At 41.6% G+C, this 27,981-nt stretch overlaps 1 protein-coding gene across 2 annotated transcripts in view; it reads right to left on the bottom strand.

Annotated features, from left to right (window-relative positions):
- Positions 1-1,747: 1,747 nt before the first annotated feature.
- The window catches only part of CTXND1 (cortexin domain containing 1), a 29,121-nt gene continuing 2,887 nt past the window's right edge, over positions 1,748-27,981 (bottom strand). The window contains exons 2-3 of one of the 2 annotated variants that reach the window (XM_032446933.1): positions 5,846-6,013; positions 1,748-2,090 (exon numbers count right to left, since the gene is read on the bottom strand). In XM_032446933.1, the coding sequence (XP_032302824.1) occupies positions 1,857-2,036 (180 nt within the window). In that variant the 5' untranslated portion in view covers positions 2,037-2,090; positions 5,846-6,013 and the 3' untranslated portion in view covers positions 1,748-1,856. Of the gene's footprint in view, positions 2,091-5,836; positions 6,014-27,981 lie in introns of both variants that reach the window. The other variant, XM_032446932.1, reaches the window with a different exon arrangement.

Here is a 27,981-nt window from a genome sequence, read left to right as displayed (position 1 = left end):
GGTGACTCCAGATGCTGCCTCTGATGTAGGGAGCAGCTCGTCACAACTTGTGCCTGCATTGGATCCTGGCAAGCGATGCGCTGCAACACACGTAACTTCTTTCCACGTTGAAGCTGTTTATTGCATTAAGTAAATACATCTGCAGAGTTTGCATTATTTCCTCTGAGTGCAGTTGCCTGTAGTATGGCATAATGATTAAAAACAACAGAACTGGCAGAGGCACTTGTTACATGCAGCTGCAATTAGTACCAAGCGATGCAGCCCATACTGATACCCAACTATCACTGCCCAGAAAACATGGCTTTGCCAACCAGACTCCCAGGAGATGGAGTAACAAACATGTCCTGTGTGGCCAGGTCAACCCAGAATGCAAGCAGGATAAAGCTTCTGCTTTCAGCATGATGTTTGGTATTGCTTTTAGTTTGAGTGGTGAGGCTGTGTTGATAATCATTGGTGGATGGAAGAAATTAGAATATATATATATACCTTACAACTATAAAAAGCAACCCCAGTGGTGTTTAGGTAGTCTTTGGAAAAGGCTTGGTGTAGGGGAGGTTTTGTGAATAGAAAATGAAATGAAATCTTAATGTGTTTTGTATAGATGGACGGGGGAGGGGGGGGAAGATAATCACAAATATTCTTGTGAAGTGAGCCTATTTGCTTCCCCAGCATTCATAACCCTTTGCTATCATATAGGCTTCCTTCTCCTGATAGCTGTGTGCTGCTGTTTCTGTCCAGCCAAAGGCACAGCATGGGGCTGGCCCTGGTCCCTGCAGAGCTCAGGGTCTTAAGTATGTTCATAAGTCTTTAGCTGAACAGGGGTTTACTGGTGGTGTGCAGCAGAACCAAAGTATGTGGATTCTCCTTGAGAAGAGTATTGGCACCAGGAGTAGTGACAAGCACTGTTCTTGCTCTGTGTCGGTTGTGAATATAGCCAGGTAACCTGAAATCTGGAAGTCTCTGTAGCCTGGAAATGGTTATTTTACTACTACTTGTTTTGTATATTCTATAACCCCACTGGTATCAATGTGTGATATGGAACTTAGTGACAGAAAACAGGCTCTAAATGTTAGGGGAAGAGAAGCAATGCCCTTTGAGCTAGAGCATTGGTTCCTATGGTATGGGTAGGTACATCATGAATAAGAGACCTATGTATTTGCTCAGGGAGTGTTGGACATTAACATTCTCACTTATAAAACTTCTGTTACTAGTGGTTAATTGGCTAGCAGAGCCTGAAGCTGAACAGCAGGCTGGTGAGCAATCTGTAGTGGGTAATTGAAGCAGCAGAAGTCTCATATGAACTTGCTCATAGTCATGGTGCTTTAGTCTTTCTTCTCCTGGGCTGATGACTGGAATAGACAACCTTGCTGGTCTTTCCAGCCTTGATGATTTTGTAATCCTACCTAACAATAACTGGGGAGACAAACTGCAAAACTTTGCTTTTCTTCCAAGAACAAATATAATGACTGGGGAAGGTACTTGAAGCAATCTTGTATTCAGGGGAGACATTCCTATTGCTTTATCAAATTTCAATTTCTGAATAAAGCCCTGAATTTGTGGGAGACATTGAGAGGGCAAACTGTGCTATGGCTATAGGAAAAGTCTGGAGGACGTTGTGCTACTGAGTTATGTGATGACCATCTTCATTAAGATGAGGGTTGCTGCATAGTATTATTGTGCTTTCAGAATGGCTTGCTGATGTCCTGGTCTATTGAGCAATAATCACATGAAATATTGGCTCTTAAATATATTGCTGTCATCCTGCATATCTGAAAATGGCTGTTTCTGCTTGTCTTTATGATCGGCAGAGGCCTCCTAGTTTGCAGCATCTTATGCCTCTGTGTGGTCAAGCCTCTTCAGTCATCCAGGTGCTGCTCTTCCCATGTGGATGTGGGGATGGCACTGTAAGGGTCCATGATGACTTTTGCACAGCGAATTATCATCACAATCAAGAAAAGGCAGAGGAAGACAAAGCATGCTAATGTCAGTCCCTTGTCCACATCAACGTATGCGGGCTCTGGGGTGGGTCCCTCCATGGCTCATGCTGCTCCTCATCGGGGTTTATGTTTGCTGCTAACATCATTGACCACCTGCAAAACAAACCATGTCAGACACAGGGGGAACTCAGTACAAGTGGGAGCAGAAAATACAGGATGTGTTCTCGGGGCTAAATCAACCTGCTGAAAATCTCATAGCTGGAGTAATGGAGAGCTATGAACTGGAGGACCCTGACCACCACCTTGTTCATTCAGCAAAGAAATGTTTCTTGCTTAAATGTTAGACAGTGGAAACAGACATTAACAAGAGAAAAGAGAAACAGTAGTGAACAAACACCATCCATTTGGAATATCATCTTCTAAGGGGTTCAGTCACTGTTCTTGCATCAGCATTTCCCAATCATATTTCCACTCCTGTTAATGTGAAAGACCAGACAAATGGCAGAGCAGACTGTTTCTATCCCAATTTTCTTCTCTGTCCAAACATTCCCTGTCTCTTACTGACACAAAGCAAAGTGAAAATTATGCATACTCATTTTCCATAACATTTAATCTCTGCTATTCATAGGTTCTGTAGGCAAGAGATGATTTTCAGGAGCAATATTCTTTAAGGAGGTGTTTTATCACCCAGAAAGGTATGGGTGATTACGCGATTCCTACATGAATTATTTTACTTAATGCAGATGTCTGCACTGCTGAAGGTCTCTTCTGACCTTATCCGAATCCATAAGCAAAACTACTTCAGCAGAGATCGACTCCTTGCTGCAGGTATTGGTGCTGGGTCCTTCATTGGCTGCTGCCCCAGATAGCTTTGGTATGGCAGTGCTTAAGGAGAGGAGCTGACCTGGCTCACAGCGCGTGTGATGGAAGCTTGGTGACATGGTCAAGGTGGGAGCTGTAATTGTTGAGGATAGAGGAAAGACAATAACCAGCCTGAGAACCACACCATAGTTCACTGGGAGTAGAGATGAGAAAGAGAAGATGTTAAACCTAAGTGAAATTTGGGTATCAAAATGGCACAGCTGCTCTCTATAACTGCATCAGTGCAGTAAGGAGATTCCAGCCAGCTTTGCCCAGTTCCATCTGCAGGGAGCTGCTGCTGCTGGCAGGGCTCTTTCAGCAGCAGTTCACATCTGGATGCAGAGCATTGCATCCTTGCAGCACCTTGTGCCAGCTGCAGGTGAGTCCCCCAGCACTGAGCCCATCTGCCCTGAGAATTCTTCCCAGGGTGAACTGAGGACCTTTATTTAAAACAAATAAATCACAGTCCCTACTTTCATAATTTATTCCCTTTCAAGTTTTCCAATCTCATTGACTCCTAGATCCTACAGGACAAGGATAAATCAGCTGGGCTCTCTAGTCTATTTTAAGCATGAGGATGGCTGATCTTTATTTCCTTAAAGCTTAGGAAATACTGCAGCATGGAGTTGGAAGAGAAGACCAAGTGAATGAAACCAAGCAGACACTGTATGTGTTTACCATCCTTAGGAGAGAGCAACAAATTTGGGCTAGCAAAATGATCACTGGGGAGTGGGGTAGGATTGTGATGCTCATCTGACCTGACCAGAAGTTTTTAGTCCCCAGAAGACACCATTACTGGTGTTACCCAGGAGATGTCTGTGCTGCTGCTCTAGAAGTCCCTGCTGCCTTATTTGGCTTGAGCTGAGGTCTATGGCAAAAGTGAGCACCTCAACATTACCAGTTATCCCACACCGTGATGTGGGGCTGTGAGGAAGGGTGAGTTCAGTTTGGAATGAAATGGCAGCTTTTAATTTGGGGATATAGGGAGATTTTGATCACCCGCTGGCTAGAAAGCTTCATAGTTCCCTGCACAGTCCCTAATGCTAAGAAAATGGTACTATGGATTTAATGCTGAAACAAGAAGCATGTGTACCTATTTTTCTAGCCAAGAGATCTTACATTATAACTTAATTTGGTGTGCAGGAGGCAAGACTTTGTCAGCAAGGCTGAGTAATAAGTGTGGGTGCTTTTGTGGAGTGGAACAAAACAGTTGTGGTCAAAACTACTGATGTAGCCTTGTCCACATCAGTACTCCTAGTAAGGTCCAATAGGGACAGATATGATGTTTCCCTGCTGACTTTCTGGCTGTGCTATTATCCCACACTGAGTTAAGCTTTGTGAATAGTAGCACTACCTGGAAGTTTTCATCAGTACTGATTTTTGATGAAAATCTGCAATTTCAATGAGATATGCTTTCTTATAAAATACTAATAATTAGAAAACATTCTGAGGTCCTGTGGGGAAAATGCAACCAACCTCTTGAGTATCTCTTTTCAAATGCCATACAGAATCTCATTACCCGCATAACTATGGCTGGGTGATGTTTCCTATGAAACTCTGGAACATGATCCTACCACTACCAAAAGAGAAGAGTGTTTTGTGGGCTCCCCATTCCTGGAGGTGCCAAGGCCAGGTTGGATAGGGCCTGGGTATCCTGAGCTTGGGGGCCACCCAGCCCATGTAGGGGGTTGGAGCTGGGTGATCTTTGGGGTCCCTTCCAACCCAAGCCATTCTATGACTCTGTGTAAAGGATACTCCAGGCAGTAAGAATCACCTAGAGATCAGAGCAAAAGCATATGGCATTTGAGTTATAGTTCACACAGCAGATTATGGTGACAGCTTGAATCTAAAATATTTTTTCAGATTTAAATTGGAATGTTTTGCAAAGATGTCAATATTTGCAGTGGGACAGAAAGATCTTTCTATTTTTCCTGCAAGCTGTATTCTTGAGGTTAGACCAACCATGTTTCTCCCTTCCTTCTGTTCTCCCTGTAAACATAAGGTTCTTGCCATGTGACAGTTATTTTGCACTAAGTGAAGGAAAAACTATTTCTTGGGGCTGGGCCTGCTGGTACTTGTGCTGCTCCATCTCTCTAATATATAGGAAACTTTGCTTATTTCCCATCTCCCTGGCCAGCGCCTCAGTTCTCATTTCCTTGATGATTCTGACAGCGTTTGCATGGGGAGAAAGCAAAAAGTTGTGCAGAAACGATTATAAATGTTCATGCTTGACTGATCAGGTTTTCTCTGAATAGCTGAACTTTGGGAAATGACGCTCTGTGGGCTGTGAGCACTCAGCTGTAGAATAGGACCTTTTAAATTCCTTTGGATTTCTTGAAAGCTATTCAGTTATTACTTTTTTTTAAGCTATCAGACAAACGAGAGCAATTCCTGGTTCCAATTTATTAGGTGGCTTAGCAGCTTTGTGAGTGCTTGCTCTCCTGTAAACCCCCAGGTGTTTAATAACATCCCAGGTAAACTCTTGGGGGTGGCCATGGATCTGTCTGCTTCTTGTCTGATCGCTCTTGCCATCAGAAATCAGTCCCGTGTGGTCTGTGGGCAGCATGGCAGGGATGGGGAACTCATCTCCCTCAAGGCAGAATATCATCTTTGTTCTCAGCTCTTTGACTTAGTGCTCTTTTAGTGGGCTGCCACCCGTATTTGTTTTTGTATACACCAGCAGACAAAGATGAATTGGCATCCTCTGTTATGGATGCTCTGTAAAGCTTGTGCTGAGCAGCGTGGCTGAATTTCACCTTCATCCTTACCCAGGCACAATGCTTTAAAAGACATTTCCTTTCCCTCCAGAGCTGCAAATGTTGGCGCTGTCACTTTAAAGACAAAGTCATAATGCACATGGATTGCAGAGAGCTTGTCTAAACCAGTTCTTACTCTGGTTAATTCTATTTCCAATCATCTCAACTCATAGAATACATTTGAAAATGCTTACAAAAAATCTTCTGCTCCTTTCCCAAAGTAACATATATGCAGAGGGAAGGGAAACAAGGCTATTTTCATACATGCAAGCAGATTCCTACCTTCCAGACCTGGGTAAGAAGCCTGTCACATCCCAGCATGGCAGCATCGTGGAGCTGAAATCCTCACTGTAGTCATATTTAAAAAGTTTTGTCGGTCAGCGTGGCTTTAACGCCTTCAGGCTCCGCTCAGGTTCACGTCCACCCAGACCTGGAAGCAGTTCTTATCACTGGTGCGCTCTGGAGGGGGGGGGAGAAAGAAAATTAATAACTGGCAATTGCTCATCAGGCAGGATGTGGGCGTTACAGTCGTTAAGCAGTAGGGATGCACTTCTGTGACAGCCTGAGGCAATTGGGTACAGTCAGATGTGAGATGGATCTGTGTCAGAAACTCCTGAGAACACCTGAGCCACAATGACAGCAGTGTTTGAACCCAGAGTTAGGCTGTTTCTTTGAGCAAAACACAGGCTTTCAATCAGCAAAAGATGAACCAGCTCTGAGTGGTGCTGCTCAGGTGTCTGCCTCTAGTCTTATGGATTTTTGTTTTCTTCTTCAAAAGACAAGAAGTGAAGGGAAACATTTCAGCAGCTTAAAATAATGCGGCTGATTTGAAGGCTGCTACTATTGATTCTTTCAGTCTAATCTGGGATCCAATTCTCTTTTACCTGCAATAATTTCAACCAGAATGATGGGAAAGTTGTTGGGTGACAAACCCATCTCACTACTCACTTTTGTTAAATTGGACATTTCTTATTGCCTGGAGTGTGGGGCAAAGAGGTCAACATGGGGATCCTGAAATCCTTCTCTCCATCACGGTCAGCCAAAGGGTCAGGGAACGTAATTCTCATCTTGGAGATCTTGTCTCTCATACTGACAGCCCTTATCAGACGGGAGAATAATGGTCTAGACCTGCTGCTCAAATGTTTGTGTCAGCAGCAACTAGAGTGGACAGCCCTGATCCTGCTCAGCAGCACCGCTTGACATCTTGCAGGCTGCTCAAAACCTTGCTTTTATTTGTTGCTGTAGAGGCAGTGGGGCTTTGCCATGGACCTTATGTGCCACACTAAACTGTCTACCAGGGGCCCAAATGGCAGCAAATGCTCCACATCATGCAGTTGAAGTGTGATAGTGACAGGTAGCCTGGGGAAGGTAATGGCTGGAACTCAGCACTGATGACCCAATGCCGTGGGCACCAGCACAGCAAGGTCAGTTTGCAGATGTGGTGCAGTTGACGTGGTGGTTATGAGTTAACAGCTGGACTGAATGATCTCGGTGGTCTTTTCCAAGCTGCTGCAAGGCTCCTTGCCCATTTGTGAGGGGACATATGGCAGAGGTTAGGTGGTGCTCATCAAGTGACCAGACAGGTGTGTAGATCAGCTTGATAAATGGAGAAGAAGGTGGGGGAGATGCTGTTGTGGTCCACAAAAGAATGGAATTGTGCATGTCTGGTGGGAAAGGGAGAGATCTGAAGGAAGCAGCAGTAGCTGATGTCTCGTGTTTTTTGGAGAAAGGGAAAGATATTAATCCAAGCTGGAAGACAGAAAGTTGTAGCATCTAAAGTGGTGAGGCATTAAAACGGGGAGCTTGCCTGATTGCTTTCAGGATGCTTATGGAGATGGCAACTCTGATTTGCTCATGTGGAGCTTTAGGAGTTGGAATGTGAAGGTTGGAGAGAAGAACGAGCCAATGCTGACCCCAAATCCCAGGTGAATGAAGCTGAAGTGCTGCTTCAGGGATGTATTTGGTGCGTGTCAGATGAACTTGCCCTCGGTTTGAAGTTCAAATCTATAAAAGAGGAGTCTGGACACTTAATCATACTCTAATGTTCTTAACAATCTAGTTTCGATTAAAAACTCACTGCCTTGGAGCACAAAGTGAAATGCTATAGATTGATATAGACAGATGAGGTTTTTTCTATATCCAGAGAGCAATAAGAAAACCACTACCTTCATTTAAAAATTAATTGTCCTTTTATACTTACAGTTCCTTCAGCAGAAAATCAATACTTTATTTCAGTGACTCTGTCTTCCTACAAGTGTGATTCCTCCTGTCTACCTGTAGCACCCAGACAGGATTAATCTATTTTACTTAATCCACTCCTTGTTGGGTTTCTAACATTTATTTTAACTTCATTTGGTTTTGTGTGTGGACGATTTGTTCTGTTGCATACTTTAAATACTGACTTCGCACCTTTACACTTAGTTTATGCAAACTCGTTCATTTGATCTATCCCATTCAGTTACGGTCAAGTGATAAATAATCTTCCCTCAATAAACTTGCTTTCAGCCAGTCATAAATTACTTGGTCAGTGCACCCTCTGAAAACTAAAGGCATTGTTTGTGGTTGCCCAAAAAGTCGAAACAAATAAGCACATAAATCAATCTGAAGAAAGTGTTAAAAAATTGCTGTTGTGCAGAAGTTTCCTTCTGGCATAGACCCGTGGTAAGAATAACATTAATCATCATTGAGAAAAAGATGCAGCGTGCACGTAGAACCACTGTGAGCTGCTTATAACCCAAATCAAATGATCGCTTCTCACTTGAGGCACGTATGGTGTTAGTCGCAAGCTAAAGAAGAAGAGAAAAACTAAAGGTTGAGTTTGTGAGCTGTTGAGCTGAATGATGGGCAGTTGGATTTGGAGACAAAAGCCTCTCCAGTCCTCCAAAGTTCAAACTGGATGGATAATCCTTGATTAAACTTTGCTGAAGTGAGATCCTGAGGATATCTAGGAAGCTCTTTAGGAGAATGGAAACTGTAGTTCAGAGATAAGAGTGGGGCAGAATGGGTGAATTGTTGACTGCTGAGCATGCTTGGTGAGAACAGCTGGGATGTGAGCAATGTACAGCAGCTGGAAGAAGGCAAGGGCTGAGGTAATGATGACTTTTTCTGTCAGTTGTTGTATGCTGAAGAAGTGGATCCCCAGTTTAAAGGGTTTTGCTGCATCTCACTGGTATTGCCTTTGTCTGGCCGAGCTATGAGCAATTTAAGAGCCACACTTCTCCTTTGAGAGATGATGCAAAGCGCTGCATGTGATATGTATGGTTTAGATGAGCTTGGAAAGCAGTGCCTGTCTGCACCAAGACCATCCTTCATATCCTGCATGTGCTTTATAAGGAGGCTGAAGCTGCTTTTCCCATCACCCAGTGATACAATGCATGGTGCGTGAATCCCCTCTAATCACAGTAAGCGGCATACAGAGGAATCTTAGAGAAACAAATGGGTTTGGCCTTTAAGCCAAGGCTTGTAAGGTCCAAGTAGATATTATATGAACACAGTGTAATGGACTATGTACTGTCGAAACCTCCTGCTGTTTAAATCCTACGGACAGAGACAAACACATCTGTTGTTCTTGTCAGTTATTTTATAGATTAAACTGGCTGCTACCCAGGAGAACCATAAGCAAAGCCCTGTGGAAATTTTTCACTGCAGCAAAGCTGACAGGGAGGAAAAAGGGAAAAGTGCATGACAATATTTTTACAGAAACAAAAGATGCACTTCAAGGTAGAACAGGAGCTGCTTTTCACATGACTGTCCCCTTGTGGCAATGTCCAGCATTCTTTGACTTGCGGGACATTGCTTGGATACATTCTTTGACCTTTCATCTTGAGAAGCTACGATGCCTGCACTGGATTGAGGCAGCTTCAGTGTTTTGACATGAGGAAAAGTCTTGTGAATGACTGTACTCATCAGTCCAAAGGGATTGTGTCTGCATTAGAAAGTGCATGGATTCGTTTTCTCAGGTACTTCAGAAGTTTGAGAAAGATTAAATAAATGTAAGCAATAACAGAGTTTGAAGTCTTGAATTTTGTATTGGAGTTTGTGACCAAAGTCACTGCCTGGGTCTTGTTCCTTTCCAGAATGGCTTAGTACACAGAATAATAGAAGCACAGAATGCTTGGATGGGTAGGGATCTTAACACTGAATCCCAACCCCCTGCCCTAGGCTGGTTGCCCCTGCCACATTAGGCTGCCCAGGCTCCCCATCCAATCTGGCCTTGGGCATCTCCAGGTGACCTGAAGTGAGTGTGGGTCAGGGATGTTCCAGAGCTCTGTGTTATGGGAGGCATCAGGAAGGTCATTGCCGTCAGCCCTTCCAGCAGGAAGGCCAGATTTGTTGCAGCATGTTGGCTGTTTCTGGTTATAATTTGCCAACAGGAGAAATAGAAATATTGTTACTAGGTTTTTTTTTCCCCCTTTGAGAGGTTTTTCCTGTTTCAGCTATTAGAACTGGGAAAATGAGCCCAATTTCAGGGATGCTGAGTGCCTGGAGCACCTTCTGTGGAATCAGTATGAATACAGTTCAACACTACAGAAAACCTTCCAGTTTTCAGACTCTCTTTTTGTGCAGATCCATGCATGAATACTGCACAAAAGCTTTGTGATGAGGATCCAGCTGGCATCCAGATAGATTATATTTTCAGCTGTCTCCCAGTGGGGATGGATTGCATTTTCCTTCAGAGGGGCCAGATGATTTCTATTACAACTGAACCAAAACCTTGAGGCAGGACATGTATTACATTTCCATGACAGCACTGGCAGGAGTGAAGGATCCTGATAAGAATTTAAGGGTAATTGAACTTTGGTCTCCAGCTCTGCAGGTATGTAACAAATAGAGCAGCTTCTGAGTGCTATGTGTCACCGAGCAAGGCTGGACAAAAGGATGGATGGCTGAGAGGAGTGAGGCTCAGCCAGGTCCCAGCTGTGTGTGGTCCCTGTTGTCCTTCATAGGACATGTGGGTTGTACCTCTACCAGCAAATCAAATGCATCCAAGACTATGATTTTTGGCACTAAGGGTGGCTGGCAATGGACAGCCCATGTAAACACCTTTAAGCTTGCTGATCTCTGTGGCTGGTCATGACCTTAGTGTGATTATACAGAGAAACAGCAAAGCAAATTTAGACATTTCTAATACCTTTCAGTTAATATGTTTTGAGGTGTGCCAGATGGATGGGAGTAAAACACAGTTTTTAATTAATCAAAGACAAATAAAAAATGATCTTTGAGAGGGGTAAAGCAATTAGTTACTTTTTGAATGTGCCTTGATGGCAGGAGGTGGGCAGAATATTGACTTAGTTCCCATTAGAACAGATGGACACTGAAGGCTGCCTGAGTGGTGTGAAGCCGTGCAAGTACTCGTGCCCTCCTCTTCACCCCTGTTTCTGGGGCATTCTCCATTGATCACCACCAACTCTGCAGCCCTCAGGCACCCAAAGCAATGGCTTTGTCTGCTGCTTTGTGCTTGGAGCTGTTGGGGATGATTGGTGCTGTGTCACTCCCTGCTTTCCTCTCATCTCAAACTGCAAACTAATCACAGATTATGCCCTGAGTTTTATCCTGTGATTCTGCTTTTTTTCCCCTTCTTTTCTGCTTTTTTTTCTTTCCCCCCTGATTGCGCTCTCTAAATACACATGCAGTCATTCAATCAAATCAAGAAAGCCTCTCCTCAGCTGGTAACTCATTGACTATTCTGTAAAGCCTGTAGTCAGAGCTGCTCTTTAATTAAGATTGCACCAAAGGAGCTTTGATTCCTGCCATGTATTACAGCCCAGTGTTGTTTTATTTGTCACTTCAGCAGGTTATTGGAAATGTAGCCCTTGATTAAAATGATTGTGTGTAATTACTTTCCATCTCCACATCTTCAGCTACATCAGTATCTTGTCAGTGGGTCATTGGGAATCAGACTGCCAGAACCTTTGTACATGTTCAATTTATAAAAGGCTGTTTTTCTGGCATGGCATCAAACAGTCCTACACATCCAAAAGCTTATTAATGCACCATTAGCCACAAGGAACACTTTCAAGCAAGTATAATATACAGGGAGAAATGAGGATTTGCCTGAACTGACTCAGCAGTTTGAAGGTCTTTTCCTCTTTGCAGGAATCACACTGACTCCTGAACATGTTTGAATGCCTTGAGAATAATAATTTTCTGCATCTAGACCCCTTTTGTTATTTTGGTTTCTGATGGGCTGAGATCACTAGAAATTCAAAAGCAAATCAGTGGGCTGAGAAATAGAGTCACAGAGTTGTTAAGGTTGGAAAAGATCACTAAGATCACCTAATCCATGTTAGCCCATGCCTGCGACTACTCTAAACTATGTCCTTCAGTGCCACATCCCTGCAGTCCCTAAAGACGTAAAGGGACAGTGACTCCACCACCTCCCTGTGCAACCTGTGCTAGTGCATCACCACTCTTTTGGAGAAGACTTTTCCTGATATCTAATCTGAACCTTTTATGCTGTAACTTAAAGCTATTACTTCTTGCCCTGGTATTGTCGTTACAATTATTAAAGTAAGCAGTAAGATTAACAGCTGCTTTGAAAGGACCCAAGGATGGGGCTCTTCAGTTTGGGAAGGTAGGTGAGGAGGAATATGTTTGAGATGTATGAAATCACACATCTGGTAAGTGGGGAAAATGGTTTAATAAAAGAAAGATATAGTTTCCCAAAGGAGCTGGTCTTTGCTTTTAGGTTAATTGTCTCTTTTTATATATGTATGCAGCACAATAATGAGATTCCTCAAAAGCTTTTCATGCATGAAAGGAAACTTAACTCATGCAGCTCTGTACTATGAATAACAAGGTGAGATGAGTCCCAGTGAGTCTCTGCCAGACCTGTGGTTGGTATTTGTCTTGTTCATTGTGGATCCATATTAAGGTCTGTACTAGGTTAGGAGCCATCTGGACTGCAGTTATTCCTCATTTAAAGAAGAAATACCTTTTTTCTTAGGTGTGCAAATAGAGATCTGAAATTGCTTTTGGGTGAGGTGCTCTTCCATTCTCCTTGAATTGTTTTCTGTGCTGAGATCTTCGAGGTGATCCTAGTGCAGAGCGTTATGGATAGGACCAACTCCAAATCTCCCACCAGCTCAATATGCCACAGCTGAGTCCGGGAGCATCTGGAAGGACAGAGCATGCAGCCCAAAACAACACTGGCTTTCCAGTTTGCTCAGCTGCAGTTCTACCTGCTGAAATTACATCAGTGCCAGGTTCAGAAATGACTCTTATTCTTGTGTCAGCTTTCCTAAAGCAGAGTTTTGGCTCGCTTTTCAGAAGCAAGCAAGGGCAACTGGTGCTCATCAGTTTTGCAGCGTTTCTGGCATTAGCTGATTCACAAAAATAAAGAAGCCAACTATCTTCTCCCTTGTCACCACACGTTAATGTGAAGAGTGAGTAGGTTGCATTGTCTGGGGAAGAAATGATTTTAAATTCAATAAAATCTGTGATTTTTTTTTTATATATTTTTGTTCTACATTGACATGAAATGAGATCTCTGTAAAAAATGAAGAATGGAGGAGAGAATAGGTAGAGTTCAGACTACCTGTGTAAGGGGTGGGGAGGTGTAATAAGACCCCCTTAAAGGTCTGTTTATGTTCATGACTACAATCCAAATGTGCGCACCTTCAGCACATGTTTTCTGGCATGTGCAGGTGCGAGTTAACACTTCTGAATATACAGAATATATATGATCTATTTTTCATAATAAACCCATAGGCTGATACATTAAGCAAGATACGAGGAAGCTCCTCTACTCACTGAAACCTCCAACACTGCATCGCGGTCAACACTGTGTTTTATTCTTAAGCCTGCTTTGCAAACTGAGATTTAGTCAATCATCTCTGTACAACTCAAAATGCACCCACAGCTTTTGGGGAGCAGGAAGCAGACAGCAATGAGACTGCCATAGAATTCAGTTTCTGTGTGCACCAAGCTTCTGAGTAGGAGAGACGTGCTTTGGTTTGTTGCTGGAGAAGATAGTGTGACAAAGAGGTTGGAGCCTGCTCATAAGAGCTCTGATGCATGTAGTGTTACTAAGGTCAGCAGCCCTACACTGATATACTGAGTAAATAATGGGACTCCTATGTTAGAGCTGCCCAGGACATCTTTCCTGGGTTGAATGAGCATTGTAACGGCAGACCTTTCAAAAGCAGAGAGATGTACAGCATTGAGCTAGAAAATAGGACTTTATGAGTGTGCTAAAATATGTTCTGTGCATTGTGTTCTTCCTTGAATGGCTTTTTCCTAGCAGAGAATAATGTTTTTCTTGCATTTACTTGATGGTGAGCACCCCTGAATTACATTAGTTCTGTAAACATTAGACTGGTAGTGAGTGAGTTGATATCTAGATCTATTTGCCAGTAATAAAATGCTTCATAAAAACTGCATTGGCTTCAGATGGATTGTGGGCATGTAGAGAAGTCTGATTGCTTCACTTTAACCTGGTGTTTTTGGGATTTTTGCGTTGCTTGACTAATATCATCCTTCTGGCAAGTATCCCTCATGAGAAGGAGCAATAAGAGTAATTATTTTCTGATAGGTATGGCAGTGGTCAGGCATTGCTCACATGGTCAGTGAGGTGGGAAAGGGAGGCTCCAAGTGATTAAGGCTGAGCAAAGCCTGCATCTCCAAGATGTCTGTCTGGAGTCGGTGGGCCATAAAGACTGACAGCCTGCACTTGGCATCCCCCATATTATGCAGTGACAGATATGACAGGCACAATTTCCAAAGCCTCCATAAAACCTAAGGCAGCTCTGAGAACTAACAGTTTCAGGAAGCGCTGCTGAACTTTGTCTTTGAGGATGCTCTGATGGAACATTGCATTCTCCGAACAAATTCCCCTTGGTGTCACCTCCCCTTGTTTGCCAACTAATAAAACTCTTTTCCTTCAGAAGGAAATCCAAGCAGAGCTTGGCAAAAGAAGTGCCAGTAATTACCTGAGATCCAGTATGGCCGTTTCTATTCATATGCGTTTTTTTAGTGGGAAGTGATAACATATTATACAAGGAGCATGAAATCCTAAGGTGGGCAACAAGTTTCACCTCAAAGAATGGTGTTCAGGCTATCCCCTTGGCATCTACTGGAATTCTAAATTATAGTGACAGCTCTTCACTGTGGTTTCAAGTTCTTGTAGACTGTTTTGTACCAGCTTAATGCCTCTCTAAAACTAGGAATAGCATCCTCAGTGCTATATAGTAGTTTTTTCTTGGTGACCTACTGCAGCAGATAGCAATTAAAACATTTGCCAGGTTTCTTATGAACTTAACCTTGAAACTCTATTAGCAATCTAGTGGTGAAATGTAGCTGGTGTATGAATATATCTCTGTCAAATGACAGTGTAAGTGCAGTGGTTAGGAACAAGTCCAGGTCTGCCTGTAAGAACACTGGGACACCCTTCTTGACCACCACTCTGCTACTTATATCAGCTGAACTATCGGGTAGGGACTTCTAACTTCTTTCTGCCTAAGGTCTTCTGACAAGAGTAGTTATGATAGCAAGCAACTTTCACTAGTTCCACTTAGCCAGTGTTTCTTTGATGCAGTGTCCTGCATTTCAGATATGCTTTGTTGTCTGGTGAAAGTGTTTCAGTCACTGAGATCAGGTGCATCTCAAAGTATAGCAACTTGCTTCTCCTGTAAATTCACTTCTCCCAGTGAAAGTACAATGATTTTCTATTTACATGCTTAGAAAAAATCCCCCACGATGTTCTCCTTCACCCTTGTCACTCTCCCCCCACTCCATTGGATAACCAACAATTGCAAACATTTTCCCTGCTATATAAGTGACTCTAAAACCTGGCTCTCTTTCCTTATGCCTTATTTTAAAAGTTGTTTTTTTTTTAAGCTTGAGAAGCAAGATTGCTTTTCTAACCCTGCAGACCTTAGCTTGGGAACTGGATCTACGTTTTTTCCTACCTCATGAATCACCATCCCAGGAATGATTCTGTGCTGGCACTTGGAGCAGTCTGATAACCCAGGAGCCAGGAGGCGTTCCCAGCTCCCACCACCCTCCCTGCCCTTATATACTGCATTGCTGCTGGATGCAAAAAGCCAACAGGATCTGCTTCAGTCAGTGAGCAGCTGGGAGTCTGAATGCAGATGAGATATAGACTTAATTCACTTGAGTATAAAGAGGTCATTATTTTCCTGTTCGTAATTGCATTTTAAATGGATGATAAGTAGACTACAGTAACCATATGCTAATGGGTCTAACTATTCTTAATTGATTAAAATAGCTTCCAAAGACCGTTTCTATTCTGGATTTAGTTCAGCACAATGTTACTGAATGGCATCAGGATGGATTTGCTGTTAGCTCTGGCTCTCTTCTCTGGGTCAGATTTCTGAGGGTCTGACGGGTGGGGAGAAGGATGGATAATTTTGGATGGACAGGTGGAAAAATCATTTATTCCAAGTCAATAACGTGAAGAAGACCACATCCAACTTTATCACAGTAAATAGTGCGTTGCATTACACAAGCGTGTAGACAGGAATTGAGTTTTTCTGCCATGGGATATTCAGACGTGGGACTCTGTTTTGATGCAAGGTTGGCTTATATTTTGTTTGTCAGATGTGGCCAAAAATAGAATTTAATATCTCACAGTAAAATCAAGATTATTATCTCTGCCTGTGCGTGGAAGATCCAAGGGAAGGCAGTTTTTGGTTGTGTCCTAGAATGAAAACATTTCTCCTACCCTTGTCTAGAATGAAGGCTTTTGTTCTCCAGCCAAAGAATGAGAAGTGTACTTCTGAAGTGTCTTGAAGTTGGCTGCAGTACAGGTTGTTTAGTATTAATAAGCAGAAAAATAATAATAGCATAATCATCATAGCAATACCAGCTTGGTGCTTTATCCCACCTCCTTTAAGCAGGCTAAATAAACGTTGCTTTAATAAGCAATGTTCCATGAAGCAGCATGGCAACTGCTCCAGTTTGCTGGCACTTAGGCAACAACAGAATTTTGGCAAAACTGTAACATATACATTAGAAAGGCAACAGCTCAAGGTTTTGTCTTTTAATGGCATAACATTAAACCACACAACCCAACTAGCTCCAGGCTCTCTGTCTGAGCCATGTCTTATGTTAACCCGTCGTCAAAATAAATTTGATTTGCAACTATAAGACAGTCAAGGTTAATATTTTAATTTTAGATGTTTGCTCTGAACTATTTGAAATGAATTTTTCATGCAAAGGCTTAAGTACACACATAACTTTAATGTGTTCCTAGGGCAGCCCCAAGAAGTGGGCCGAGACGTTTAATTGCATTTAGATTCTTAAATCCTAACTTCTCATTGACTTTAATGAGAACAGAGGTGCTTAAGCAGGATTTAGGAGCCAATCTGTTCCTTTGTCTTTGACTTTTAACCTAAATCCAAATAATACAGTCAGACTTAAATGCATTTTCTAAGTACTTGCTTGTTTTGCTAGTTGACAACTAGGCTACTATGTACTTCAGTCTTTGTGCTGGACACAATAATTCTCTTTCCAGACTCCACCTCCTGTTATTGAATGGAAAGGCAGAAAATAGGAGTGCTGCTAATTACAAGAAGGAAGAAATCTTCCAACTTTAAAAAATGAATGCATTTATCTGAAATTCTCCCTGGAATGAAAGTTATTTCCTCATATCTCAAGAAATACTGACCTTTGGGAATGACATGGTTACTAAGTATATATTAATTTAAATCCATGTGACAAAGGATGTCAGATTGAGCCAAGAAAAAAACTTCACAATTCATAAATCTACACTGACTAGGCAAAACTGGGGAAAAGAAGGCTGGAAATAACTTGCTTAGTAAATTAATACAAAGCCTTTGACATCATAAGCACTTTAGAATTGCACCTAAACATCTGGTAAAATGGAAGTTTGTCATCCTGAATGCTTCGTGGAGGGAAGGTCAGAGTAAATAATTAAGCAAGTATGCGGCAAGCCTGACATAGCATTCATTAGAAAGTCAGATCAATGGGAATTTGTTTTGCAGTACAAAAACATTGCTGCTTATAAAACCATTAAAGAACTGTGGACTTGGACCAAGTAGATAGAAATCTATCTTGGAAGGCTTTTGTTCTTAATATGGGACACTTCCTAATTCTTTTAAATATAATTTCATTTACAAACACTGGACTTTTCCATTGTGTAACTGAAGAGTAAATGCTATCCCATACTTGGAGGCATCCTAAGCCTCACATATCAAAGGAAAACTCTTTGTAATAAGCCTCTGACCAGAGTCACAACAAATAGATTCATTTCCTATTTGAAGTGACTAACTGTAAGGCTAGTAAATGACAAAAGCAGCCTTAGCTCTTAGGATCTGCTGAAATTCATGCATAGCAGATCTGTCATTGCCAGGACTTAGATTTGTGCATTCACTACTAGTCTTATTCCGCATATCTGTGAGGTATTGCTTCAAGTTTCAATTGCAATGTCTGTATAACTACTGAACCTCTTTCAGGAATGGGTCCTTGTTGTTGCCATGCTGTTTAAAGAATACAGTATCCCACCGTCATTGTTTATTGCAATGCATCCTGTTTTTAAATCAGTGAAGGATCCTTCTCTTTTTGTTTACTGGGATGCAATGTGGGTTGGATGGTTCAAGCACTTTTAAGGAGAGAAAACATTTAGGTCTCATTTTAATTTGCTTATACTCTAAAGTTTGCAGGACAATTTCTAGTTATATTTGGCCAAATACTGCACTTGGTGACAAGAAAACAGTCTGGCAGTACTTTACTGGAAGCACTAAACATTAACTGGGAATGAAACTTGGTGGTTCTACATGGCTTCTATGGCTGATATGGTTCATTTCCCTTCTTGCTCTGCTATGTTTTGGTTTCCTATGCATTCTGCTTCAGTAGTTCATTTCATATTATTTTGATTTCATGGTAGCATGAAACTATGGTAACACAGAATTACACAAACTTTGGAACCTTAAGGAATTATTTGGGACACTGTGAACTATGCATAATTCTGTTCTCATAAACAACCAAGTCCATAAATCATCTTCCATCTAGTTCGACATACAGTGGCAGCCAGGAAAATGCTATGCAGAACTCTCCACATTGCAAATGTAGGCTGGGACCACAGTGTTAGTTAATGCAGCAATGCTAAGGCTTGTTCCAGGCAGCAGGCACAGAAAACCATGAGAGTGAATTCTCTTGATTACTCTTTTATGTTCTTTTTTCCTTCTTTTTTTCTGTATGTGTATACAAAAACTAACGGACAAACCCACACAACAATGCAAATGCAGACTAGGGCATCTATCTGTGGATTGCCCTTAACTTTAGAAAGGTCCTTTTCTATATCTTATGTAGATGTAATCTACATCATAATCTTATGTTAAAATATGGGGAAACTGATCTCTGTAGTATTAAAGCCCTTCCCTTTTAAAGGAAAAGCTTCTCTTTATGGGCTCAGCTCTGACCGAAGTAATTTTCTATTCTGTCTGAAAATGTTTATGAAGCGTCTAGAAAAATATATTCTGATTTTGTAAGGATTTGTGGTTGCTTTGCACAAATCCTGCCCTGAGGGACATGGTTAGCGGGCATGGTGAGGATGGTTTGGTGGTTGGACTGGGTGATCTCAATGGTCTTTTCCAACCTTAATGATTTCATGAGACATTGACAAGCTGAGAGGTAGCTGGCAAATAGATGCCTTGATGTGCTCGAGCTCTGCAGGCAAAAACACTGGCTGAAATTTTCAGCAAAGGCCTTAAATTTCTTGTCTCACCCTCAGCAGATATAGAGCGCTTCAAAGTTTAAACCACCAGCTGTAATGTTTAGCTGTTAATATGGCAAATGGGGTGAGAAATGAATTGTATCATTGCGATGTGAATGCTGTTCTGAAATGCTGATGCATATTAATGCGCATTGATGTCATTTAATGAATAATAGATGTATTTGTTATTGCTACGCCACTCGAGCAGGGAAAACAACATCAGCCTGTGTGGAAATTTGTTGGGAAATGCTATTTGATAAACAGAAATTGATTAAATATAAACACTTTCCTATGTTGTAGGGGTAGAAGAGGGGAGCTGGCAGCTTTCGTGGACAGAGAGAAGGGTGCTCTGGTTCCATGCTGGTTGCATTGGGGCCTTAGGTACACCAGCCAACTCATGGAGACAATACAAAGAGGTCAAGTGGAGAAAAAAACAAGCAATAGTTATCTGTCACGTGAAAAATGCCCCCCAGAAAATTCCTGTTCTTATTTTCCTCTGACATAAGTTTCTGGTTAGAGATTTTACTGATTTTTATTTCGTGATGAGACAAAAATGGGAGAGAATGTCCAGATCCTGGCATCACGATTAAGAGAGCCTAATTGTTATTTCATTTATCCTAGTGACTATTGGATAGTGTCTGGTTTTCCCCGCTGCTACTTGTCTGGCCTCATAATTTTATTCACTGTTTTAAAATTCTCTTTGATTTTGCTTTCAAGGCAGGAATGTGTTTAATAGCAGCAGTGACACGGCATTGCGCTCGGGAGAACTGGCACAGCAATCTGAAGGAACTGCTCCTGTTCTCTGATCTCTCTTGCAGAGACGTTTTGCAAAAATCCATTATTTTCAAGAGAAGTGCATCAATAATTGAGGAAAACAAAAGTTTAGAATACAAAGATGTTGCTTGCCAATATCACGAAAGGTGGGCGGTGAATAATAGATCATGCGTGGGAAAGATTGAAAATGAGTCTAATCACTCAAAATGTTTTGAAGGAACAGGTATTCTTATTTTTCCCATGGTGTTATTAGTCTATTTTATGGCTTAAACTGTTCTAAAACTGCTGACTTATTTGGTGCAGAAGAACTTCCAGATATTTCAGTAAAGTGCAGTTGGGAAGTTGCATAATAAAATTAATGTCTGCTTACAATTACAACGTCTGCTGCTGTTCAAAAATCCTATTCTCTCAGCAAACTTAGTGAATTAAATAGAGCTGTGAGATAAACTTTTCCTGCTCTAACTTACTCAATTTTCCAAATGTTTGATGAGTGAGATGTTGTGTTGGATCTCATGACAAAGAAAGAGGAGCTGAGAGAGCAGAGTAGCTGCAGCTGGCATTTTGGAAAGAATCTGTTCCAATATAGCCTCTTCCTCTCTGAAAAATAACCAAGTCATTCAGGTGGTGCTGCCCTATCCACTGAACGAGGCGCTGCCTCATGGGATAGGGGCAGTTAGAATTTTGCTCTGCTAGAATGAGACTCAGTGTATTGTTTGGACAAGAAGTTTTTGATAGCATGGAAATTCCCAATAGAAGATCTATCTGCACAGTAGATTGTGAGAAGACAAGGGGGAATGGTCTGTAACTAAAAGAGGGGAGACTCTTAAACTGAGGGGAGACTGACAACAGGCTGGGAGGAAACTTTTTGTGCAGAGATGGTGAGGCCCTGGCACAGTCTGCCCAAAGAATCTGTGTGGGGGTCATTCCTGGAAGTGTTCAAAGCCAGGTTGGATGGGGCCCAAGGCTTTGTGATACCACGTGCCTTGCATTCAAGAATATGTTATCTGTTGACATTGAGCCATTTTGAGGAATCCTACATATCCCAAAACAAGGTCACTTGGCCCATCTCAAATCTCTGCTGTGGTACTTCACTAACTGGGATGTGCTTAGACTCCCAACACCCTCCAGTCACACAGTTATGCATGCAGCTCATGTGCTCACCACTGTAAAATATCAAGGATCTCTTCAGAACAAACCCGTCGACTGTTTTGCATATCTGGAATTCAGTATGAACAGACATAACTTGCAATGGAACAGAGAAAGAAGGAAAGAAGGCACAGTAAGAAATAAGTCTTTGGGTGTTTTTTGTTTTAAGGAATAAAAGGTATTAGGTGAGCTACTACAGATTGCTGCTGTTGATGTCTTTTTTGATAGCTTGTGGGGTGACTTGCTACGTTGCATTCTGCTAAGTGTACTGATGACTTGATTGAATTGTGAGCTCTCATCTGAGCCCTCAGTTTTAATGTAGGAGCAGAAGGAGATTTACAGGAATTAACTGTCAGGATAAAAAGCAAAAGACGTCTATGATTCTATGATTCTGATCCCTACACAAATAGGGAAGCAAGACTTTGTTTTATACAGAGCAGCCCATTCTTACCAAATCCAATAGATAAAATACTGCTGAGAGTGCCGGTGTTATTTCCTTCTCTGCTATTAATTTTAAAAAGTGCTGTAGGCATTCATGTTTTGCAGATGCTTGCTTAAGCTGTAAATACATGTCCACAAGTAAATAAGAAATTGTTTAAGGTTGAAGTAACATCTTTTTTGCTGTGAGATGGAAAATCACTTGGAAAATTCTCCTGTGCTGCATCCAAAATATCAGCAAAGCATTTATGCGCTTCACTGTCCCAAGGCAATGTTCTGAGCGTGATGCCAACCGCCGTTGATTTCAATTTCCCAAAAATTACTTTAAAAAGCTGTTTTAGCTTGAATAACCTGAAGCAGGCGTAATTATTCCTTTTCTCAACATTCCCATGCTAATTCTCTGACAATTGTTCACATAAAAGCTTTCCCTTCAGTTTGGGGGTTGCAGAGAGTGCAGAAAAGCTCAGGTTAGAGAAAAATAAGGGTTTTAGTTTGCGTGTGTGTATATTCTGATGGTTTCTAACACTCATCTGCCTGCACAAAGACTGAGGCCTAGTCTAGACAGCGCTGTTCAAGCCATCCACCTGCAAACTGAGCAATGTTAGAGATTTAGAAGATCTGGGATTACCCCTTTGTAAAATGCTGATAACATATGCACAGGCCGTGCCAAATCTCTCTCTGTACCCTGCTTAGAAAGCGTTGACTCCACTAAAACTCTTTTTAGATGCCAAATTCATTTATTTGAATTGTGCTACAGTCAGCTTCCAAATGGATTCTACAGCAGTTTCCTATACAGCCTGCTTCCAGTTGGCCAAGGCTTTGAAGTGCACTAGAAAGACTTCTGTTTCCTGGAGGTTGGAAGTTTCAGAGGCAAACTCTTCATTCACCTGAATAAGAAGGTGTCAAAGCTGTGCTAGAGCTGTTCCTAGCGAAGTTCATGTTGGTATCTTTCAGCTGTTTCTATCATATAATATGGCAGCAGCTGCCATGGGGAATGTTAGGGAATGTTCTGTAGGCTAACACTTGTAACTTGGTAGAGTTACATTTTTTGAGACAGCCAGCAATGGAGCTCATGTATTTTTAGAAGTTACCTGCTGTGTTTTGCTTTATAGACAGTCTTTCAAGTTTAGTTTTGAACTATAACTAGTGTGAATTTTAACTAAGGAAAATCCAGTGAGGCTTTCTCTTACCAAGCTGCCCAGTGGCATCACTTCAGCATATTTAAAAGTATGGAACAGGATTGCTACGATAGCAATGGTGACTCTATTGTAAATAAATGGCAAGGCTGGACCTATTTGGAAGCAATACATAGACTTATCAGCTATTACACATACAGCCAGTCCAGATACTTGAAACACAAGACAATATGAGTGATGTTTTAAAAGTTGTGTTTTTCATTAGTCTGATTGTAAGCAGCATGCAAATGTTGGGGAGGAGCAGCTGAGGAATGAGTGAGCCAGGCATCTTATGGGAAAGAAGAGAGATACAATGGGTTTAACCCTATACAGAAGTCCAGTCTCTTCACCTGCAATGATCTCTTATTCCTGTCTAGGTCTGATCCTTCTCTTGGGATGGCCAAAACATTTACAAGGCCACACACCAAACTGCATGAAACAGAGAATGGAATCAATTGAACCATATTTTGCCGGCTTTGTTTAACCAAGTTCTGTTCCCCAACTGGGTCAGCTGTGCAGATAATGAGAAGTACACATTGTAGGGTGGACTCTGAAGTAGAACTGACTGCTGCTTGAACACTAAACTGTCCATGAAAACACAGGTCCTTCCCTTGAGGCTGGAGAATGGCAGAGGAGCAGCATAGTGTTTAAATGAATGAAATCTCGGTATATAAATAGCAGCAGGGAGAGGAAAAAGTGAGCCTTGCCAAAGAGGGAAGAGAATGAGGGAGAGTAGATCTAAGGAAAATGGACCGTGCTATCTGCATTGGTGATCTCCCAGTCAGGAGCAAAGAACAAGACCTGGCAGAAAGACCAGTATCTGAAGTCTTTATCCTCAACTGTGCATCAGGGAGCTTTTAAACCAAATGTGGTGTTCAATTGATTCCAGGGGATCTTTAAGGGCAGAAATTTGCCCTGTTGCATCAACTAGATGTGGCAGGAGAGGGAGAACAATGTGCTCTGTGCATTTGTTTCTGTGCTCGGCGCATTTACACTCTAGCATTATCTAGAGCAGAAAGTACAGAGAATCTATTGACTTAGATTGCACCTCTTGGTCCAACCTCTGCTGCATTTAATCTATAACAATTAGAATTTTGTGTTGCTTGTGGGTTTCAGAGGTTCTCCAGTTCTTGTCATTTCTTTTAATGGGCAGCTGGCAGAAACCCCAAAGATGAACCTCAAGCTTTACATTTGTGTGTGTGTACACGTACACAATTGCATATAAAATTCCCCTTCAGAGTTACTGATACTTTAGCTTTTCTTGTTATGAACAGTGACAGTTTCTGTAGTTTCCCAGCATCTAGGCAGTGACCTTTTAAAATCAGTCACAGCATCAGGGATGGTTGTAGAAGGAAATACTGATTTCAGCCATCCCTGTGACTTCTTGATGTACAAGTCTTGTCAGATAAGCTCGAAATGAAGTACAAAATATACCCTGCCCCCTGAGCTGCTCATTGAAATGTTCAGCTGCTTTCACCAATAGAGACAGGTATATCCATATATCCACTGAGGTGACCCGTTGCTTATTTTCTTCACAGATTAAAGGTAATTGATGCTTTTGTACTAAATACTGCTCAAAGGAACTTTGTGTAGGGTATGTTGCTTTTATTTCCTTTTGAAATCTTGATGTACTGGTTTTGTTTGTTTTCATTTCGTTCAGAGATACTCCTTATTTCACCCATTTTCTGGTGTGCTCCAGCTACATTTGGATATCTGAGGGTGTCTAAAGGACAGCTTCAACCAACCCCAGTCTGGGAAGCTCTGACACAAAATACTATTGAGGCACAGTGTCTCTTCATGACAAAAATCATTTTATCTGCTTAAGTTCCATGTATGACTAGTTTTTTATTTGTGGTTGCACTATGTTTTCATTCCTCTTCTAAAATATTGCTTCCTTTGTACCTCATAGTTTAAATCAAACCACTATTAGGAAACAAAAGGGTGACACACAATTTCCTTCATTGCCTCTAACAGCTCTATTATAAATCTTTAATGTATCTGCAAGGACTTAAACAAATAAAGGCACTGATGAGAGGCTGCCTATTTGCAAAAGAGAGAATTGCTCACAGAGGTGAGTGATTGCAAGGTCAGGATTGTTTGTACTCCTTTATATGTTTTGCTCCACAAAACGATAAGTTTTGCAAATGCAAGTAGTTGTTGATTACTAGCAGCATTCTCATCTGCCTTTAATGGAAGTCTGCTGTGTTCTGATCCAGAGTCTCTGGGAGTTTCCTCATTGCTGTTTGCTGAATTGGGATCAAGACGTGACATAGGATGCTATGGGAAAATTCCTTGACAGGAGAAATTTTGGGTTAGATTTCTTTGTTCTACTTGCTAGAATGTGAGTACCAACCTGCTCCCATTCTTCAAACAACTTTTCAAAAGATCATTATGTGATGCAGCTCAATGATAAAAATGATATGAGGTGGCATTGGTTGTTTTCCAAACTGGAAGATCTGCTTCTATCCAGAAAACCCCCAGGGCAAACACAGAGATGAGAATCTTAAGCATTGTAATGTTGTGACGGAGTCTGAATTGGGAGAGAACATAATGTTAGTCATCTTTCATGTAGTGAACAGACGCAGCCCATGAGTAGTGTGAATGGGGTTCCCTTCCTGAGTTTCAAGACTTTGAACGATTTGCTATGATTTGTCATTATTTGAGCCTTCTGTAATGGTAGATGCTTTCCTGACAAGCTGTCAGCTTGGAGTGACCTCCCTTCCCAGCCAAATGCCAGTTCTTTCTGAACTTCTCTGGAAACCTCAAAGTAAATGTGCCACTTGGTAAATGTGTATAATCTCACCTATGTTTTAACTCCATGGCACCTCTCCTTTATTGGCCCTTCTTTGCACTATCATGCATAATTGATATGCCACATTGATATGACATATTATTTTCCCCGATTTCCCCCATAAAGAAGCACAAGGGTCACAAAATGACTTGGGCAGACCCACAGACAGCATGATCCATCTTTATAGTGGAGGTAAAGGGATCAATATAGCAAAGCTCTTGTGCCTTCAAGGAAGGTAGTGGTCATTTGGTAAGAAGTCATAGATAGGTTGGTGGTGCTGGCAGAGACAGTGGGGACTTGAATATCAATACAGGAAAACAATATTGAATCAGCTTACTTCTGGCCAGTTTATAGCTTAAACTAAAGGTGTGATGCAGCAAATTCTCCAGTAATCAACAAATCAGACATATGGGACAGAAGTAGAAAGAAGGAAAGGCGTTTTCACCAGATAGTTTATATTTACTTGAGCATGCGGTTCTATACAGCCATAAACCCTGACTGAAAGTCTAAAGCATAGCATTAAGAGAAAGCCTGTGTTTTATGATAAAAGAAAATAAATTCCTGTTCTGTTTCTAGTGGGAGAAATGTGAGCATCTGTGTTTTCAGCAGCCTTCTGTCTTGCTTCGTCGTCTTTCCCTCTGAACAAAGTACTGACTGACACACTGGGGATATGATGTTCCTCCTGTTTTGGAATCCTTCCCTTGCTGACTGCTATGAGTATTTGTGAATAGGACCCCAGAGGTTTAGCCTTGCCAGGACTAGGTGAAATGGGTTTGAAATGTTGAAGTGACGTTCAGAAAGTATACATGTCTCTGAAGCTCTTGTTGTAGCAAACACTCGTCAAGTTCACACGCTCTTTCCCTCTTATTTATGTTCAAAAGAGATTAAAAGAACATTAAAAACTCCACGAGCCAAGTCCTAGAGACTCAGAAACAAGCATAGAGCATTCGGAGCTTCCTCCAGATGTTTCTGTGAAAATCAGATGTCTGCTTTGCAATCTGTCACTGATCACTGAGCTTATTAGTAGTTGTACTTTCATGGCCTACTTTTTTAAGTTCATTGCACTGAATTACGCACCAAAAAGCCGTATATCAGAATTCTTTTCTAAAGCTTCAGAGAAAGAGGAATCGTGGTCCAGTTCTATCTTTTCTGAAGGTCAAATCGCCCTGTAGGAATACTTGGCAAAATGTTGAGCCTGATCTTTCAACTTCTGGATGTATTTTGGGTGCGTATCTATCTACGCTTCTTGAACAGCCCTTGGAAGAGGCAAGTATGTTATATTTTTGAGCTGCTGTTTAGAACAGGAGCAGGCAGCAGCACTTAGGAAGTACTCAGTCTTAGTCCTTTAATCCTCCTTGAGCGCTATTGCACTTCTGCTTTAGGAACAGAGCTTCTGGGACTAGCGTGGGTGTGGAAAATGAAGATAGTCAGATTGGCAAAGGTAATCTGAATTGAAACTATTACAGAGTATTAAACAATTGGCTGTAGTAATGAGTGTTAGCAAGTCATATTTAGCATGGCCATTTTGTTGTTGAAAATAGATTGAGCATATATTTGAAAATCCCAATTAAATTCAATCTTGATGCCCACAGCAGATAAGTTTAACAAAGATTCCAAGTCATCTGCTTTCATACATATGAATAAAATAATTAGTATGCAGCATATCTAAGTAGTTAGACACCATCAGAAAGTCTACCCTTGAACAACAGAAAGGAAAGAAAGTGCCCTTTCTTTTGTAGTCTGAACAAAAAAAGGCATTGCACATTTTGGGTGTCATAAGCACTTCTGTATAAATATGACAGCTCTACTGAACGTGGTAGAAAAATTCTCTGCTCTTCTTCAAATGCAGTTAAGCTTATCCCTTTGAGAACATGCTGAACGTTGTATTTTTTAACTTAACGTTGTCTGCAATTGGTTTCTGTCGCAATATGACACACGTTTTCACTGTGCTTTGAAATTAAAGAGCATGTTTATCTACCTATGGTATGTACATATATATTTGGGATGTTCAGTTTGGAAGGAGTGGTGACGTCTGTGCAGGCTGCTCAGGGAAGTTGTGGAGACTCCATCCCTGGAGGTGTTTGAGGAAAGGGTAGATGTAGTACTCAGGGACATGGTTTAGTGGGCACTATTGGTGGGAAGTGGGACTATGTGACCTTAGAGGTCTTTTCCGGCTGTAATGATTCTGTGATTCTCTAATGCAGTTTTGTACTGAAAGTTTTGTGTCTGGTGCTCAAATGTCAAGATGATGCAGTCAGATTTAGCACTGTGAAGAGCTGGCAGCGCTTCTACAAGAGAAATAAGTGGCAGCAAGACAGCGATATGAATTAAAGTAGTCTAAATGTTAATTAAATTGAGTTGCAACTGATTACTGGCAGCGCAAGTTAAAATGACTAAACTTTCCTTT

The sequence above is a fragment of the Coturnix japonica genome, chromosome 10, assembly GCF_001577835.2.
Source record: "Coturnix japonica isolate 7356 chromosome 10, Coturnix japonica 2.1, whole genome shotgun sequence".
NCBI classification, from domain to species: Eukaryota; Metazoa; Chordata; class Aves; order Galliformes; family Phasianidae; genus Coturnix; species Coturnix japonica.
The sequence above is the reverse complement of the archived record's forward strand: the minus strand, read 5'-3'. Positions and strand labels throughout refer to the sequence as shown.